Below are 18,709 nucleotides of genomic sequence, written 5' to 3'. Positions count from 1 at the left end.
CTGGAAATAAATATCCATCGACGATATCCATCGCTCTCCTCTACAGCGCGTCGATGCACTCGACGTTGATGATTTATCATTTATTCGTGTCCACTGGTGAGAAAAGTGGGTCTCCCCAGTGGCTGTGTAAACAGTGCATTACGTATAGACGGAGAGGTAGCTCAGGCTACCATATTTAACTACGTCGATGTCGATCTCTTTCGAGGAACAGTGTTGCGCTCGATGTTACGATCGATGATGGAAGCTCGCGTTTCAATTTGTGCTGAAAGAACCTTCACGTCGCGCGCATACAATAGTAGACGTATTCATGATAAACGATGCTTTTCACAATTTATCAAATGCGGTCGTGCCTGAGATACAACTGCATAACACGCCGCTAATTGGAAAAGTTTTGCCCGTTATAATGAAAATTTTATTTCGTTATTTTTCTACGCATATTTGATCAATATAAATTTCAAGCAAGACATTTTGTGAATGTGCGGGTGTATGTGATAGCATTCTCTTAGAAATTCTTATAAATCACGATGAATCGCGAAACCGTATTTTATATTTCTCTTTTACAGACATTAAACTCTTTCTTAACTCCTACATTTTTTTTCAATCTTTATCTTTACAATTTATAATAATAGATCGACTCGTTGGAAAAAGGTACATTATGATACAATAATTAGATTTTAAATTAACTGCTTTCGCGAGCAATTTTCTTCCATAGCATAAGAAAATGCATACAAAAGGATTAAAATCACATGGAAATAAGCTAAAATAGTTTATCATTTTTCATTCAGTGATACGTTTTGTTTAACAGAAACAGGCGTGATGTTATCATCCTCCACATCGGACATCGACAGAATTCAGCAGCCAGTTAAACTGATTTTGACCAGCACGTGTCAACACGCTTATACATCTTGCAAGTAAGTTTTAGATCCAGTAATCGCGACATCGATTACACATCGAATAAGCTACACGAAGACTCTTTCTTCTCGCGCAGAAACGATCCGGAATGCAAGAACCTGCTGCAGCCCGTTCTGAATCATTGCGACTCGACGACATGCGCGAGGAACGAGTGCATGGAAGCGTTGCAGCATTTCTACAAGACCGCCAATCACAAGCATTCCGTGGAAATCGCTTTTTGCCTCTGCAGGTGAGTCCAATAAATACCCAATTTCATCTTTAACTCCATTTCTACCATTATAAATTTTTTATTTATTATTTTAATTCTATAGCAGTGTACTTCCTTATGCATTTCTTCTTTTTTCATCATTTTAAACAGACCTGTTTTCTCTCTTTTTCTTTGTTTATTATTTGTTATCTACTACAAATCAGTTTGCTTACACTGAAAAAAATGACTAAATTAATACATATTTAGTTCGATACTGCCAAATAAAATCATTTATTTGAAACAAATAAATATTTATTTGTTTTAAAAAGGATTTTCTTATATCAAATATATATTTTTTATATTAAATAAATATTATTAGTTTGAAATAAATGATTTATTTGGCAATATTGAAATAAATACTTATTCGAATTAAATAAATGTTTTCGCATGTTTTGGATTCACGATTTTTACTAACAATATATATTTCACCACGAGAAATATATACTCCGAGATAAAAGACTATGTTCGGAGGTTGACCATTTTTCGGTTTGCGTTCTATCGGCGCTAAGTGTTTAATTGGACTTGTATTGTCGCGAGAAAGTCACGTTAAATTATTAACGCACCACGCGGACGACTGTGTCGCGACACAATACGCGGTGCGACGTGAATTAATAACGGATTATCATTGTAAAGCAAGGGAGGGATTGCATCTGCGCGCGCGAATCAACGACAAATCAACTATCGGCATCGATCGTAAATTAATTGGAAATTAATCGAAGGACGCGCCGCATTGTTGTTAACTCCGCGTTCTAATTACGTTCGCGCGGTGCGCGCGCGTTTACGCTGAAAAATTTTCCGAAATCTGGCGTATATATCGAGCAATTGAATCCAGAAGCTTTGGCCGACCGTGCGAACAATGCGTGCTCCGCGATACACAATAATGCCGAGTTGCGTCCGGTTATGTTGCGCAACCGATCGACATGCCGAAAAAGAAAATGCGATACGAGTTTAACTGACAGAAATGCCAGATCATGATCTCGATGCAAAACTGACGCGACTCGACAGTGCATTATGCATTCTGTTGAGCTCGAATAAGGGTCATAATAAGCACAATGCGGAATTATAGGACTGAATGAACGAGAGAGAAAGAAATAAAGGAAGCGCATGATTGTACAGCGCCCGATTATTATTGTTTCATATACATTATGAAAAGTTAAAACTGTGTCGACGTAATGATAAGCCACAATTGTGCATCGTGACATTTTATTACAAATGTGTCTATTCAACATTTTCTTCGTTGGATAGAAGGAAAACTTTTTTTAATGCAGTTGCACAATGAAAAAAAATAGAAGATTACATTTAACTATAGTAATTTAATATTAGCATTACTAATGTTAAATTACTATAGTTAAATGTAATCTTTATTATCTTTTTTTTTAAAGAAGAAGAATTCTTTATATCTACGTACATGTCTGTATATACTAATATTTTTAATATAATTGCAATAAAATTTGTTATAAATTGGATAACAAATTACTTTTGGAATACGATATTTGTATAATTAATGTGAAAAAAATTATATGTGAGGAAGGAGACATACGATTAAATGAATGAATTTACAATATTATATGCAATTGCATAAAAGTAAACGAGGACTTTAGTACAAAATCTAATCAAAAGATTTAATGGAAAAACAACAGAATTTTTGTAACTATGAAATCATTTTTAAAGATATTAGACAACAATCTTTACTTAACTCGCGCAAAATAATTTTAAACTTAAATAGTACAGTTTTATCGTAAAACAATTGCAAATTTTTTTTACAAAAATATTTTGTAATCTTGATATTTAGAAAAAAATTTGCAAACATTAAATAAGTGTTCTTCAAATTAATTTTAAAAACTAATTTTGAATCTATATTATACAATTAATTATAAATCTGAGAACATAGAAAAGTGAAGAGAGAGAGAGCGATTTTAAAATGTGGCAATGATGACTTTGACGGAATTCTCAGAGCAGCTCTGATATTCCTCTCGCGCGAAAGGATCAGTTCTGAGAGGGCTCGTCCTTTTTAACGAGGCTTCTTTAACTTTTTAAGTGGCTTTCGGTCGCGAAACAATGCGGAAACTTTCCGCTCTTGCCTTGCGTCTTATTTTTATCCGCCGCATCTTCGTGCCAGTCTTTTCCATCGAGTCGTCCTTTTGTTCAAACGTTCGTCTTAAAATAAGAATCGAAAGACAAAGCAAGAAAATGCAGCCGAATGTATATACGCGTTTGCGTTTAATATTCGCCGAACAATACGTGCCACGGGAATTCTGTTTTGTGGATTATTCCATAATTATTGCCTTGTAATATTATTATCTCGCGCGATAGAGAGTACTAAATGTTAGCTCTTAAATTATAATCGAGATTAGTAAATTATAAAATAATAATTAATTATTTCAATCTCGTTATTTTTGTGTCATACGACACAACAAAAAATAACTGTATACTATATAATATAAAATATCATTTATATATATTTTTCAATTTTATGACAACTTTAGTACGCTTTAATACGCATCTCTTAATGAAGAATTAATTGTTTTATAATAAAAAAATTAATTTTTTAATTTCTATCAAATTTTACAAAATTTAAAATTACTTTTTTATAACCATGTTGTATAATTCTTTCAATTATCCTGTAGTTATATTGCAGTAGCAAGGTAAACAGAGTATTTTCTTGCAGACTACAGTATATTTTTGAAAAATTCGTGTTTTTCTAAGTCTTATTACAACTCTCTCTCTCTCTCTCGTGTTGCAGGAAAACGGATAGCAAAAAGGATGAGTGCATAGTGGCGCAAGAAAAAATGCATCCGACGTGCGCGCAGCGCATAGACGCTGCCGAAATGCCGACGTGTCACAGCCTGGCCGAGACTTGCAAAGAGAACAGAAGCTGCAGGTGAGGCAGTACATTACATTCATATTTTAGAAAAATTGCGTGTTTCTACATAAATTATCACGACGGATTTGTACACACAAATGTGAGATGAAAAATTCTAAAGAAAATGTAACCGGTTAAAACTATTCTATAATAAACGCTCTTTAATTTTAGAGTTAATAATTACGAACAATATTCTCCAAAAAATTAGCGATTATTTAAATCTTAAAGTAAAATTCTTTTTTGTTGCAATTATAAAGAATTAGGAATTAAAAGGTTTTCAAAAAAATTTGTAATAAGATTTGATGTCATGATTTTATCTTTTAACAGTTTTATCGGATTTCCAAGTTTTACCAGATAAAAAACGGTAGAAAAATCTCCTATGGGGAGTAAAATGGTTTTCTCAGCGCTTAAGCGGCTTCACTTAAAACGACATTCATGTACACCGCCACATACTCGAGTTACAGAAAATGAAGGACCCATCGTTTTATAGTCGCACTGGTCCTCCGATGAATGTCCTTCTGGCTAAGGAAATATTGCATTAGCGCGCGAATAAATCTTGTTGAATCGCGATTTAACTTTAAAATTGAAAAAGTTCCGGTGGAACCGCGAGAAAAAATAAGGGACGACGTGTTTGCGATGTTTAATCGGGAGCTTCTCTGGTTTACTCAGCGAGATAAGATCGCGTCTCGTTCTAATTGGACATTATTATTTACGTGTCAATTTTGTTCCCGTTACACCATACGATATTCGCTCACCATGAAAAATCTTCGCGGAAAACTGCGTGGACAAGAAAAAAATTTTATCTTTTTCTTTTATGCGAGGAAAAGTAGTTCATTTTTTAAAGCGGCAGCTTCTTACGGAAGATACATTGCAATTTAACAACTTGGGCTGAACATCTCGTGCAAAATGGTCTGAAAATTCTATTCATTAGCTTCTACGTAAAGTGGTGTATGAATATTAATGAAGGGATAAAGATAGAATAATAATCGCATGTAATTAACATTCGCGATTCAAAAAATATTAATACTTTGACATCATCAATTAAAAACGTCAATCTTGAATTAAAAATCCATTGTTAAGTTTATAAAATATAAAGACTATACTCATTGTCAGTAGAAGATAGAAATATATAAGATTAGAATAGTATCACAATATTGATTAGATTTATTCCTAGTTAATTAAATTTGCCTTGTTCTATCCCTCTTTCTCTCTTCTCTCTCTCTTTTTTTCTATTTATAGTATTTATGGTAAGAGATTATAGTCCACACAGAGAGATGGACAGAAAGGGATAACTAATCAGATAACACAATCAAATAATTCAAACTGTTGATGCGAGTCAGTTTTAGCAAGTTTGTAAAATGAGAAAATGCATTATTCATGTCTGTCTAATTCCCGATCACTCTACTGACTGCAGCTGCATGTAATCTGAAATTTTACGAATAATTCTAATTATTTAGTATTGTTAATTTTATGAAAACAAAATGGGAAAAAGATTATTAAGAAACACAGAGGCATATTATTGTTTTGATTTAAAAATATTTTTATTTTTCGAAATGATGTAATTTTTATTATCTTTCTTTCACAAATTATTTAATAAATTATAATTTTAATGAGTTGTATGTGAGAGGTATATTAAATGTTTATTATATACATATTTAATATCTTCCTTATAGAAATCTAATAATTTTTGTATTACTTTGCTAGACACACTTTGATTTATCTATATAAATTTTAATCTTTCCATACATTTTTTTTTTTTACGTATATAAAATTTTGTTCGATTTTTTACTATTAAAGTTTTTATTAAAATTGTTTGTAGATATTAAAATTATCATATGTACATATTTTGTACGATTTTACACATTACATATTGCATACATATCGCAGGTTGAATATGTTGTTATTTCAATCTTTATTAAACGGTAAAATATCAGACATAACAGCGAAAATTGAAACATTATATTGGAGAGTAAAACACTTCGCACTAATGAATACGTTAAAAAAAAAAAAACAGCGGGTGTAACGGATTAATATAATCGAAAGGAAGGCGCACAAACGCGCGCTATGGATCGTATGCACGCGCGCTTCGCCGATCGATTAAATTAGTACACGCGTGCATGCACCCAGGCACGGCTTGAATCGGCGTTTTAATTGATTTATCGCCGAGAGCGAGCGAATCCATTTTTAATTTTGCCATTTAGAAATATCTATAGGCGACACGGAAACGAGCGATTGCTGCGTACCATTGATGCACGCTTTGTGCCTCGATACATTCCCACGCTTCGAGGTGTCTCGATAGTTTTCATTTAATTGCTTTCTATGATAATTGCTTGCAAGATAAGAGTTTATTATTTTCACCGTAATAATTTTCCATAATAAATAAATTAGAAAAATTTTAATAGATAAACGGATATAATTATTAATTGTATAATGCAATTAATGTATAAAGTAGTTTGGTTGATTAAATTATATATTTAATTTGATAATTTATTAAATATTAATTAAATTACTGATTATATTATTTATATTTTTCTAAAGTCTTTATTGATATTAATTTATTATATTTTATTAATACCAAAGTTATAATTTTTTTGTTTTCAATTTTTTAACTAATGGAAATTTGTATACAATATAATTTATTTTAAAATATAAAATGTATTAAAATATTAATGTATATTAAAAACTTAATGTTAATATAAAGTTTATTTGATTTTTATATATTGATTTTATTAATATTTTATTATATTATATAATTATTTGTATAATATTATATATTAATTAATTTTAATTTGATTAATAATATAAAATTAATGTCTTATTATATTTAATATATATGTTTTAATAATTAATGTATCACGAATTATCATCCAATGAAAACTTATTTATCTCAATTGAAATGTTTCTATGAAAATTTATAAAAATTCATGCACAATTTATTACTATACATCTATTGGCAATATCTATTTATGAAAAGACATATCCTTTCTCGCGCCAAGTTACATGTAGGAACCAGCGAGGTGAGACGTGTATTTATATGCGGTTTGTCTAGAGTTGAAAGTTCTTTAGATAGATTATCAGATCTGAGATTTGAGTAACGTGTCTGACCAGATCGATTAATTGTCAAATCAACTATATATGGTCATCAAGAATATATACATCTAGCGATTATATCTATTATTTCGCTATTAATTCTCGATCTATTGTCATACGTCTAATGATTATTGACATCACAAATACGTTCAGTGGTTGTTAAAATTTCATTTAATAATGATCAACGTCAGAGATATTTTTATCAACGGATATTTAACTAATTTTAATTGTTGGCGTAGAAAATCAATTTGTCAATTTAAATCACTTGTCTAAATAATTTATCAAAGCGTCACTTATAGTTATACATACACTATCGCTCAAAAGCTATTTGTCCACTTTTGTAAATTGTGTTTAAATGACTATAAATAAATAAAATTTGTCTATTACTCTTTCCGGCTTTCTGAAGTCCGATAATTAATGTCTCTCTTCTCTTCAGATAATTCCTTTTTTTACTATTTTAATATCACGTGAAAGAACAAAAAACAGAAAACTACTTTTGCAAAATATGCGTTGAAAGATGATGTAATTAATGCAAATCTATATTCGCTACATTCTAAAATATCAAATGAGAAAAATTTTATGAAACACGCGTCCCTGTAGTAAAAACTTAAAAATACTCACTCTAAGAAAAAAGTCATAAATACCTTATTTGATTTTGTAGCTGTCTGTTAGTAAACATGAAGTGATATTTATAATATAGCTTTGAGAACGACTTTTTGTTAGTGCATAAATAATAAACATCAATGAAAGGCAATAGATACAATTTAGTGTTCGAGTTTTCTCTTAAATTAAAGATGGGCAAATACTTTTAAGCAGTAGTGTATATGATCATCGACATTCTAATAAAACACCTTAATTATTAATTAATTAATATCAATTCTTGCAATCGTGTTTAGCATTAAAAAAAATTATCCAATGTTTAGAATAATTATATTTATTTTTTTGCAAAATTAATTTGTCTTCTATTGTATAAAGCATTTAGTGATTTCTTAATTATAATAATCAATCTCGTTTTGTTACACATAAACCTCAGTATTATCACGCTTATTATGATTATCATAATAATTGGTAGGGTAATTTTGTGACGTCTTAATTGTTCAATTTATTTTTTAAAGTAATCTTTGATTTTTAAAATCTTCAATTTTCTATTTTCTTTTTACACAAATCGCTGATAGCGTTTGATTTAGTTTCATTGATCGCAAGGGTCAATGTCCTCAATGTTTAGGCTTAGGTTGGAGTATTACGAACAAAGCTGCGCAGCCGACACTGTGACAAAAAAATGCGCCGGACCAACTTCGGAATGCAGAAAAGCGATGCTGGGCATTCTTGGTACCGAACTTCATACTAATTGCGCCTGCAAAGGTACTGACATCCATCAACTTTATGGCTGTCTAGGCTGGCAGCGGCTTCTCTGGGTGAATCCTTGCGTAGGTAAGTGACTAATTTTAAGGCATTCATTAATGCTGCAATTCCGGCATTTTAGATGAAAAAATCAGACATCAAATCACACTTTGGATTAAAAGATTATGAATATTTTTATTATATGATATTTTATAATATTAAAATATTAATTTTATATTATTTTATAATATTAATATTACAAAATTGATTTTGATGTCTTTTTACTTTAATTTATCACACTTTTTTAATATTATAATTAAAACAAAATGAAGAGAAATCTCGGATAAAAATCTGTATTTATAAAATGACTTTCGTCAGTTACTTTCTTAAGGTACTTTCAATAATTTAACAAAAAAGTCATTATTAATCTCTAACCTACATTAAATATGAGGGCCTCACCTATACATTATTTATAATTATTTATAAACTTATATACCTATATATTATATATAAATTTGTATTTATTTATTATTTATTAAGATACATATAATATTAGCAAAAATAATCGATATTTTCAATTTACTATGACAGAAATAACTAAACAAGAATTTTAAACAAGCTATGTGCGCAAACATGAAGATTAATTTAAATCGATATATTGAATTATCGGAACTAAATAAAAATAATCGGATACTGGCTGATATAAGAATGTTAATTAATGCAGACTGACGATATATATTGTTCTAAAGTTTAATTAATCTTTGTAAATGTTTTATCTCGCAACATGATTTTATCAGCGTGAAAAACCGCGTGACGATATCGGCATTCGATTCTTCATTAAAATGACAACGAGCGACAACGAACGTCTATTTCTCTCGCATCTATTTATCGTGTGGAAAGAATATTTTTATAATTTTTTTAAGAGAGAATAATTCGCTCGCGCGTAATATAATCTTTTTAAACTGTGTCTTCTTTTTGCTAAATTGAAATTGATTTATCTTCAATAGTATTTAAATTTAAACTGAATTTGATATATTAATAACTAATGACTTAAGAGATAAATGATTTATCTAATATTGAGGAGGCACATTATAAATTATGTAGCATTGGCTAATAAAACTTTATTCTTCAATTTTATTTTTAATATTTTTTTAGTTTTTAAAGTCTTCAGTTTGCATTGGCTTCTAATTTGCTTTAAAATATTCAACATTAAAGATTACTTGAAATAATTATAGTAAAATTAATACGGAAATATTATATGCTAAAAAATGGTTTGTACGCTATTTTTTCTGCGTTACAAATCATTATATAGCGCATAACAGACTGAAGTGCATGAAGCGCTGCCGATGCGCTCGACACGATGCATTTCTAAAACGCAGTAGGAGATGCTATTTCTTCGTATCTAAATGACTTATCTACCAACTGAATGCAGCTCATTGCACTCGCTGTACTTTACAACTCGTCGGGGTCAAGAAGGATCGATAAGGGCCAACCTGTGTCGTTTGTTCGACCAGTGTAATTGCAATTCTGCGTGTGGCATCACGGTGTATAACTGCATAAATTGTCGTAGATTGTTAGAGATTGTCAAATTACTGAATCTTGTCCTTTTCAAATTCTCCGTTGATATCATATTTCATTTAGCTTGTTCGATATACGAGAAATTTTATATGTGTGTGTGTATATATATATATATATTTTTAATTAATTATTTTATTATATATTCTACAGTATATATTATACTATATATTCTAATATATTTTTGCGCGCGACCTACATTTCTTAAAAGGATGAAGAAAATTGGATCATCGCTATTTCGAGTGGCAAATATAATATTTTATAAATACTGACAAGTATAATCTATTTCGAAAAAATAAAAAAATTGCAAGTCGCTGCTGCAGCTCGTAAAATATTATTACGCGCATCTTACGTTCCCTATTATTGCTGTACGCGTCCCGCGAGAGGAGAGGCGGGGCGAGGTGCCCCTTGAAAGTGTAATCACCCTGGAGCTACCCCCGGTACCTGAAATATTTCGCAGCAGCTGCGCCGCTGGCGATACGGGACGCGCGACTTTCCCGATACTTTCATACTTCCGCGTCGGATGGCTACACGTGTACATTCAACTGCAATTTTACAGGCTCTCTGTTCGGCACTTTATATTGCTTAGCGGTTGTTATTTGCGACCACACGTCCATTTGCTGGAGCACGAGAGAATGTATGAGAGAGTCTATGAGAGAGAAAGTATTAAGCCGGAGTTATATATACTTCAAAGCAACGATGCCGATTTGAGTCGACAGTTTTTTCGTACTGATTATTGCACCGTGAAATAATGCTATAAAAAGAAAGAAAAAGTTATGAAAAGAATTTCTCACAATTCGAATTATTATAAGATTCAGAAACTATAATAAATAATTGTATACAAAAATAATTGCAAAATAATAAACACTGAATTATTTAATAGGTAGTATTATGTTGATAATTTTATATATAATTAATTATTTAAATAATTCAACATATTAAGAAAGTAAAATATGGTTTTCCTATATTTTTATAAAATATATATATACATATATATATACACACACACACACACACATATATATATATATATATATATATATACACTCCTCAAATAATTAAAGGATAAAAAAATTATCCAAAAAATAGGCAAATTTTAAATAGTTGTAATTTTGTTTGAAAAAAATAATTTAAATTTTAAAAAATGGTTTTAAAGCTTGAAATCTTAACTTTCGAAAGATCATAGCTATTTTTATTTTCTCCAACTCTGATATTTTTTACATACAAAAAACGATGACCATAACGGAATGAAAAATTTTTTCTCACTTTGTAAACATGTTGCATACACAAGAAGATTTGAAAACATTTTTTTACATTTTTACGTTAAAGTCTGGAGTTTTCCCTGCAAAATCGTTTTTTAAAATTTAAATTTCGATCTTTTCTTGTCAAGTAATCGCAAATTAAAAAAGAAATGTCATTTTCACTTTAATCGTACATAACTCCGTTAAAAATTATCGTACAGCAATTTTAAGAATGGATACTTAAAGCTGAATCTTTGCTCTATAGTACTATATAGAGACTGCATTTTTTTTAACTCGTGAACTTTTTACAAATAGGTGAAAATAACGAAGAAATTCGCGAGTTTTCTCCTCAAATAGAATTCCTCAATCCAAAGAATTTCAAATCTAAAAAATTATACTGTAATAAGTAAACGAAAAAATATAAAATCAAATTGAATATTTAAAACGTCGCTAGTGGTATTTAAAATAGGAACGTTATATTTAATTCGACCCAAACTAGCCAAAAAAATTTTTATTTTATTTCCACAACGTTTCGATCATCTGTTTTTGGTCCTTTTCAAGTGAAAAAATAAAAATTTATAGCTTTTCTCTTTGAAATTTAAAATATTCGTGTTGTTATATAATTTCGATTCTGTACGATCCCGTCTCGGTTAAGATTTTGTTTCTTGAATTCGCAAGATTTCAAAAATATCGTGAATTACAGTGGAATCGCAAAAGGACTATCACGCGCGCAGAAAACACCATCATGTGCGAACCACAACACCGAAGACAACGACGACAACGACGACGGCAGTCGCGACGACGACAACGAGGTCACCGGCAAGCATGACGGCGATCACTGCAGTCGAACAAGTGGAGGATAATCAAATACCGGAAGTGACAAAGTCGCCGACCACCGAATCTGTGGAAACTTGGGAAATCACAAGCACCACCACGACAAGCACCACACCGAGTACTACTACAACCACTACGACGCCGCCACGTGAGTCTATTTAAAAATTAATAGGTTCCTTTATTATAATATCTTATATGATCAGATATAATTATATATAATCAGAATTATATAATATATTTAATTATTATATATAATCAGATATAATTATATAATTATATGATCAGAATAAGTGATTAGGTTATCTCACATTCGATAATTGAATTTTAATCATTCAATGCTATAATCAAGTTGACGCTCATTTTTTGAATTATGGAAACATTCATGAAAAATATATAACTTTGATGAGAATTAAATTTTAATATCTCTAATAATTGACACGTAACAAATCTTTCATACATTTTCATATAACAGCGATTTTATTTGAGATAGTTATATATATTTAATGCTGAAAATTAAACTTATCGCAGTGCAAATTCTATTTATACTCTTAAACATTTTTCTGATGCTAATTCTTCAATATTATTCGTTAAATAATTTTTGAAATTTGGAATTTTTAAGCTCTTGGTAAATTATTATATGTACTTTATATATTCGTATTTTTTTTTTAATCCAACCGGGATGTTTTTTTTTTTACAAATAAAATTCCGCGTACCGCAAACTCAGGAAAAAAACAGTTTTTAATTTCTTTCGTCTGCCGCATCAAGAAGCAAATTAGATAGATCGCCTCCGGGCGTAAGATGCAATGGAAGGAGGGGTTGATAAAGGGCCGTGGAGAAACAAACTGACGGAAAAGACGGCTTCTCTCACTCACGTTACTCTTTCTTTATAGGCTTTTGCGTGGTTCAAAGGCCGACACATAGCCACCAGTACATAAGAGAGGGCAAAGGCAAAAGGGTAAGTCACTAGCAATCTCGCAATTTTTTTTACGATCGTCATTGACGAACCGTCATTGCTCTCGGGAGCTAACATTCGCAAGATAGAAGGAAAGCGAAGGTTTTGTAGCCATTGTGCGCGAGAAGCGAACGAGGGTGTCAGCGGAAATCGGATATTTGTTGAAGCGGATTTTACTATAAACGAGCGATTCGAGCGTGATTTTTTTCTCATATGTTAGCGCGTCACAATATTGTATCTCTTTGACCCTTTAACGAGCAATTTTTTAAAAATTCTATTAACAAGCTATAGAGTTTTTATAAGACCAAAATTCTATTCTGCATGCAAAGTATACATAACAATTTATTCATTCTCTTTTCTTCAACACTTTTAACAAACATTGTTTCAATATATAAATTTATTTATAAAAATATGACATAATATATATAATATACAAATATATATTAAATCAAAATTATTATTGTAAAGCAAATATTATATAATATTATAATTTAGAAGATATTTCGATATAATTTACATATTAATGTCATGATTTTCATATAACACGTGAAAATAATCTCTACCCTATGTCGGAACTAATTATTATGAAAAAAACACATTTTGTTTTTTTATATTTTGGCAGGCACTTTTTAAAAATGCATGCACATAGTAATTAATAAATGTATTAATTATAATATATATTACACGCATTTATGTAGCTATATCGCGAGGATGAGCCTGAATGCTCGGAGCTCTGTCACTGTGGCGAGGGTGAACAACTTGTCTGCAACACCATCTGCGTCGATTCCTCACCCTGCAAGACAGATTTTGCTTTCTACAACCACGAAGCGCCGGCTTATCAGGCGCATCGGGGTCCTTGCCTTTGCTATAGCGGTGCTTTTATATGCATGCGGCCTTCGCCTGGTGAGCGATCATCTTTCTCACAATTAATATAGTTAAATAAAATATCGATTATTTCAGCGACTCTTTTATTAGATTTTGTCTTTTATTTTTCAGAAGATGCGAACATATAGTTTTCAAGCATTTTATTACACTCTTTGTAGCATACTTATATATATTTTTTTATTGTAAAAATTAATAGCTATGAAAAGAATCTAAATTTATTTTATTTTTTCTCTTATTCGCGGATTATGCAAATTCAAGATTTATTCAAATTAAGGCATTCACTTTGTTTTATTTTTTTGTTCAAGCTGATTATTAACTGTTTATAGTTAAATAAAACATCGATTATTTGAACAACTCTTTTATTAGATTTTGACTTTTATTTTTCAGAAGCTGCAAACATAGGTACATAGTTTTCAAGCTATTATTACACTTTTTGTAGCATACTTTTTCTTTATTGTAAAAATCAATAGCTATGAAAAGACTCTAAATTAATTTTTTTTTATTCGCATTCGATTATGCAAATTCAAAATTTAGTTAAATTAAGGCATTGCCTTTGTTTTATTTCTTTTCAAGCTGATAACTTTTATTGATGATTTATTAAACGTGCTTAATAATGATGGGTTTTTCTTGCAAATTCTGATCGCAAGGTAGAATACAACGATTTCGAAATAATCCGGCGGAGGAAACAATTTGTCTTCGTGTCGTTTAATACCAGCATTGTATTATTTTCGCAGAAACATACAATATACCGCACGGGGTTTTCATGTTCCTGGGGTACAGCGAGAAAGACGAGACCTTATTGAAACAGCACAACAATGTAACCGTGCTGGACGCGGTATCATCTCTCGACAATTTCATGAGAGAGGAAGTCAATAATCAGGTAAGAGACGTCGCTGTCATGTCGCTCCGACTAACCGTTAATTCTCGCTGGATGACAGAATTGTCATCCTTTGGAAAACAAGGAGAGAAATCTCACAACTTGGTTCACACTTAGACAGAAATATCGTCGAAAATTCCGAAATCAAAATTATTTTGGAACAATCCGCGCTATATATATATATATATATATATATATATATATACATATATACGAACTGTAACGACCCAGAAAAGAATCTAAAATCAGTCGATTATTCCGAGAGTTTATTACATCTCGTGTTACTCGGCGTCGTAGGGAAACGGGCTCGGGTGGAGAGGAAGGCCTCCGGAAAATTCCCAGAATGCAATTAATGCGCAGCGTCTCCGATCGGAAGCGCGAAATTCCGATAATGAGAAATGTCAATGAGAAATGTAATGGCTCGTCAAACTGCGCGTCGATTAAAAAGTAAATCGGGCAGCGCGGAATTTAATAAATTCCGTCGGTGCATCGCGACGGATGACACGCCGACCCGGCACCAGATATCCATCGCGAGGCCAATTCACGTTCTTCCATTTACAGACAGTATGCACGCTCTTCTTGTACAACGCGACCCGAGAAAACGTGATTGCAGTGGCGCGACTCGGGACCGACAATCCACCTTTAAATAGCAGCCAGGCTCAGAGTCTGCAACACCTGCTACGTGTCAAGGTAAGCGAATCTCGGATGGACCTTTTCGCACTGCATGCGCGAAAATTGAAAGCTTTGGCGAGAGAGCTGGATAAGCCCACGGGGATGCAGTTTTCGAGAAACCGCGAGACAAGGAAACGCGCGTCTTTTCAACAGAAAAATAACATTTTATTATTTTATTTATTATTTCTTCTTTCGTTTGAATAAGTGTGCGAGAATTTTGTATCGTTAATTTTTTTTTAGATTCTTCCCGCCTTGGAACAATTTAAGCTTAACGCGATGCACTGCTCATTTGAAAACTTGAAACGTTATGTTTGTACATTGAAAATACATGTCAACCAAATAAAGGCTTACATTTTAGCACATTTTTCTATTTTATTCGCTTGATATATTTTATTTTCCTGTAATTTTCACAAATATGTGTAAACTTTTCTTTTTAGTTATAATTTATTTATTATAGTACGATTGGATATTTTGAAGTTAACACACTTCTCACACACGACGTAGATTGCGATTACTTTAAAAGTTTGCAGCGCAATATTAAAAATGCAGCGGTAAGAGCAACATGCAATCCGATTAGAATGCACAAGCCAGCGAAACGTGATGTAATCTCTTTCTCTCGAAATTATTATTTTTTTCTTGTACGTTTATGAAGAATTATACATTAATTAAAGCCCAAGTGACTTTTGTCGTTCTCGTCGAATCGGTAAGATTACGACTGTAAGGGTGAGTTCGTAGGATCTGGCGAAGATCCGGGTCTGGGTTCAAGGAAAGCTTCGCGTGAACGACGGCGATTCGATGCACACGCACGTGCGTGCACCCGACCGGAAGTCGATGCGAGGGGACGACGTATAACGCGTTCTCGCGAAAGTTTTAATTTCCCCGAGCAGATCTCGGCGTCGTACGAGGGAGGATTATCGCGATTAATCCACTTGCCGAATTTCACCCTTCGCGATAGATCTTGGGCGAGCGCAGATCGCCAATCGATCTCCCTCCGAGGGATAATTGCACGCGATAATGCAGCCTTACGCGTGTCCGGAACACATAATGCGCCTGCTTAAAATGCACGCAGGGTAATTAAAACTCTGTGATTCATAGTCGGCTCACAAACGCAGTGTCGCGAGTAAAGTATTTCTACAAGCTTCAAAAATCTCAAGTAAACAGCTATTTAGTTCAAATCCGCTGATTTGAAGAAAATATCAATTGGTTAATCGAGTGAAAATTTATTATAACTATGGAAGAAAAAATTCATTCCTTCGTAAGTAAGAAGTTTCCATTCACTGAAAGTAGAAAATACGTGTAAACTTTTGAATTTTAAAAATAATAATTTAAATTAGTAAATCTGTAGTCGTCTTAATAAATTCTTAATAAATATAATAAGAAGTCATCGTGTTTATTTTAAATCATAAGTTTTAATTTAGATTTGAAATAGCTTTGATGTGTCAAATAGTTAATATTTTGACATAGTAATTTTCTACAACAATTGTCCATAAAGTAACGAACAAAACGATTGGCGATGATGATATTCATTCACATACTGAACATAATCATCAAAAGCAATAATGAATTCTTCTCTTCGATTAATGTTGCTCGCAATGAATATTCAACGTGAATGGGATTTTTATAATCGCGATTTTTGTCGTCGCGTAAAATTTGCACGGAAAAAGGATGGATCGGTCAACGGAACAACACACGCCAATTTGAATCCAGAATACCTCCATCAAGTTGCAAATGGACCGGCGCTTGATCACAGATTGGAAATCGCCCCGGGAATCTGTACGACTGTGTAAAATGCATGCTGCGAGCAGAAAGCATCGCGCATTTAGCAACATACAGGGTGTCGAAGAGATGCATCACAATCGATAAGAAATGACATTGGCAGAAAATTACACACCAGTCCGATTTTAAAAAAAAACTACACCGAAAACACTAGTCAAAGAATTTCCCAACACCATCTTGTACATTCGAAGCAGGACTATAATAAATTTCAAATAAATTATACCACTTTTGACAGAGATTAATTACGGATTCGATAAAATATAAGTATTATTTCAAATGTTATAAATTTGTAAATATATTTGTGCATTTTCATACTTTCATAATATATAAAGTGCAATATTTGCAAAAATTATTAATTTAAAATGATCTGATTTATATTGAAATGAAAAAAAAAAAAAAAAAAAAAAACAAATATGGTGTTTCAACGCCAACTTATTTATCAATAATAAATTTAATAAAACGAATTTAATATATAATTAACTAGAACGATTTAATTAAAATAATTAAATAACACGTTTTGAAAGTGAAATAAAAAAGAAATTGTATTTATATTTCAGTACAAATAATATATCAATGTTATTTTGTAGCTGATAACTTTGTTCACGGAATGTCCGTTGGACGGCTTTAAATAACGGCTCGACGGAGAACGTCTGACAGAATTACGGGAATTCGTTTCTACCGTTGCCTGCGGGAGAGATAGCGAGTTTCGATCCGTACGAAATGGGCGACTGTACGATATATATATATATATATAGATAAATAGATTGAGAATCGCGCTGAGCAACAATCGCGAAGAAAAAGGCGAATTTGAAGAATCGAGTTGACTTATTGACCTCGCGATATGACTATTATCAATAGTAAATTTATTCCGTGCTTCCTCTCTTTTTACAATTTCGTCGGTATATTTAGAAAACTCTCTTTAATTTGGTGTTCAAGCAAAAATAAATATCATTTTTATAAAATCTTTTTCATTTATCATAGATAAAAATCTTTAAGGTTCGCCAGTAATAATTAATAAAAATCTTTCCTCAATGGTAAAAGTCGACCAAACTGGCAATTATTTATTGTAGATAATTAGTTAAAATACAACGTTTCGGCTGTCATTGCAGCCCTTTTCAAATAAATCTATAAAAAGTTACATAAAAATAATTATAATTTTAATACATTTATCGCAATAATTAATTATAAATTCATAAACAAAAAAATGTTACATACCAAAAGTAAATGCTAAATAAATTAATACAATAAATCAAATTCACTGCATACCTCCGACAACATTCACCATTGTTTTAATGAACAATGTAAAATTGACAGAAGTAAGCAAGAAATAAAAAGATGTTAACAGTTAGCAAGAATCTTAGTCACTACGCGTTAAAAAATCGAGACAAAACTAATGTGTCTTTCGCAATCTAAACCCTAATAACAAAGTCAAATAAATAAATAA

At 31.6% G+C, this 18,709-nt stretch overlaps 1 protein-coding gene across 3 annotated transcripts in view; it reads left to right on the top strand.

Annotated features, from left to right (window-relative positions):
- The window catches only part of Gfrl (Glial cell line-derived neurotrophic family receptor-like), a 305,673-nt gene that overhangs the window by 253,807 nt on the left and 33,157 nt on the right, over window positions 1-18,709 (top strand). For all 3 annotated transcript variants that reach the window (XM_085486047.1, XM_085486049.1, XM_085486048.1), the window contains 9 exons: window positions 806-911; window positions 989-1,141; window positions 3,903-4,040; window positions 8,338-8,543; window positions 11,973-12,251; window positions 12,994-13,058; window positions 13,754-13,958; window positions 14,675-14,820; window positions 15,379-15,507. In XM_085486047.1, coding sequence (XP_085342173.1) covers window positions 806-911; window positions 989-1,141; window positions 3,903-4,040; window positions 8,338-8,543; window positions 11,973-12,251; window positions 12,994-13,058; window positions 13,754-13,958; window positions 14,675-14,820; window positions 15,379-15,507 — 1,427 coding nt within the window. The remainder of the gene's footprint in view (window positions 1-805; window positions 912-988; window positions 1,142-3,902; window positions 4,041-8,337; window positions 8,544-11,972; window positions 12,252-12,993; window positions 13,059-13,753; window positions 13,959-14,674; window positions 14,821-15,378; window positions 15,508-18,709) is intronic.

This window comes from Nylanderia fulva, unplaced genomic scaffold (genome assembly GCF_048542155.1).
Source record: "Nylanderia fulva isolate GAGA-0341 unplaced genomic scaffold, ASM4854215v1 Scaffold4, whole genome shotgun sequence".
NCBI lineage: Eukaryota > Metazoa > Arthropoda > Insecta > Hymenoptera > Formicidae > Nylanderia > Nylanderia fulva.
The sequence above is the reverse complement of the archived record's forward strand: the minus strand, read 5'-3'. Positions and strand labels throughout refer to the sequence as shown.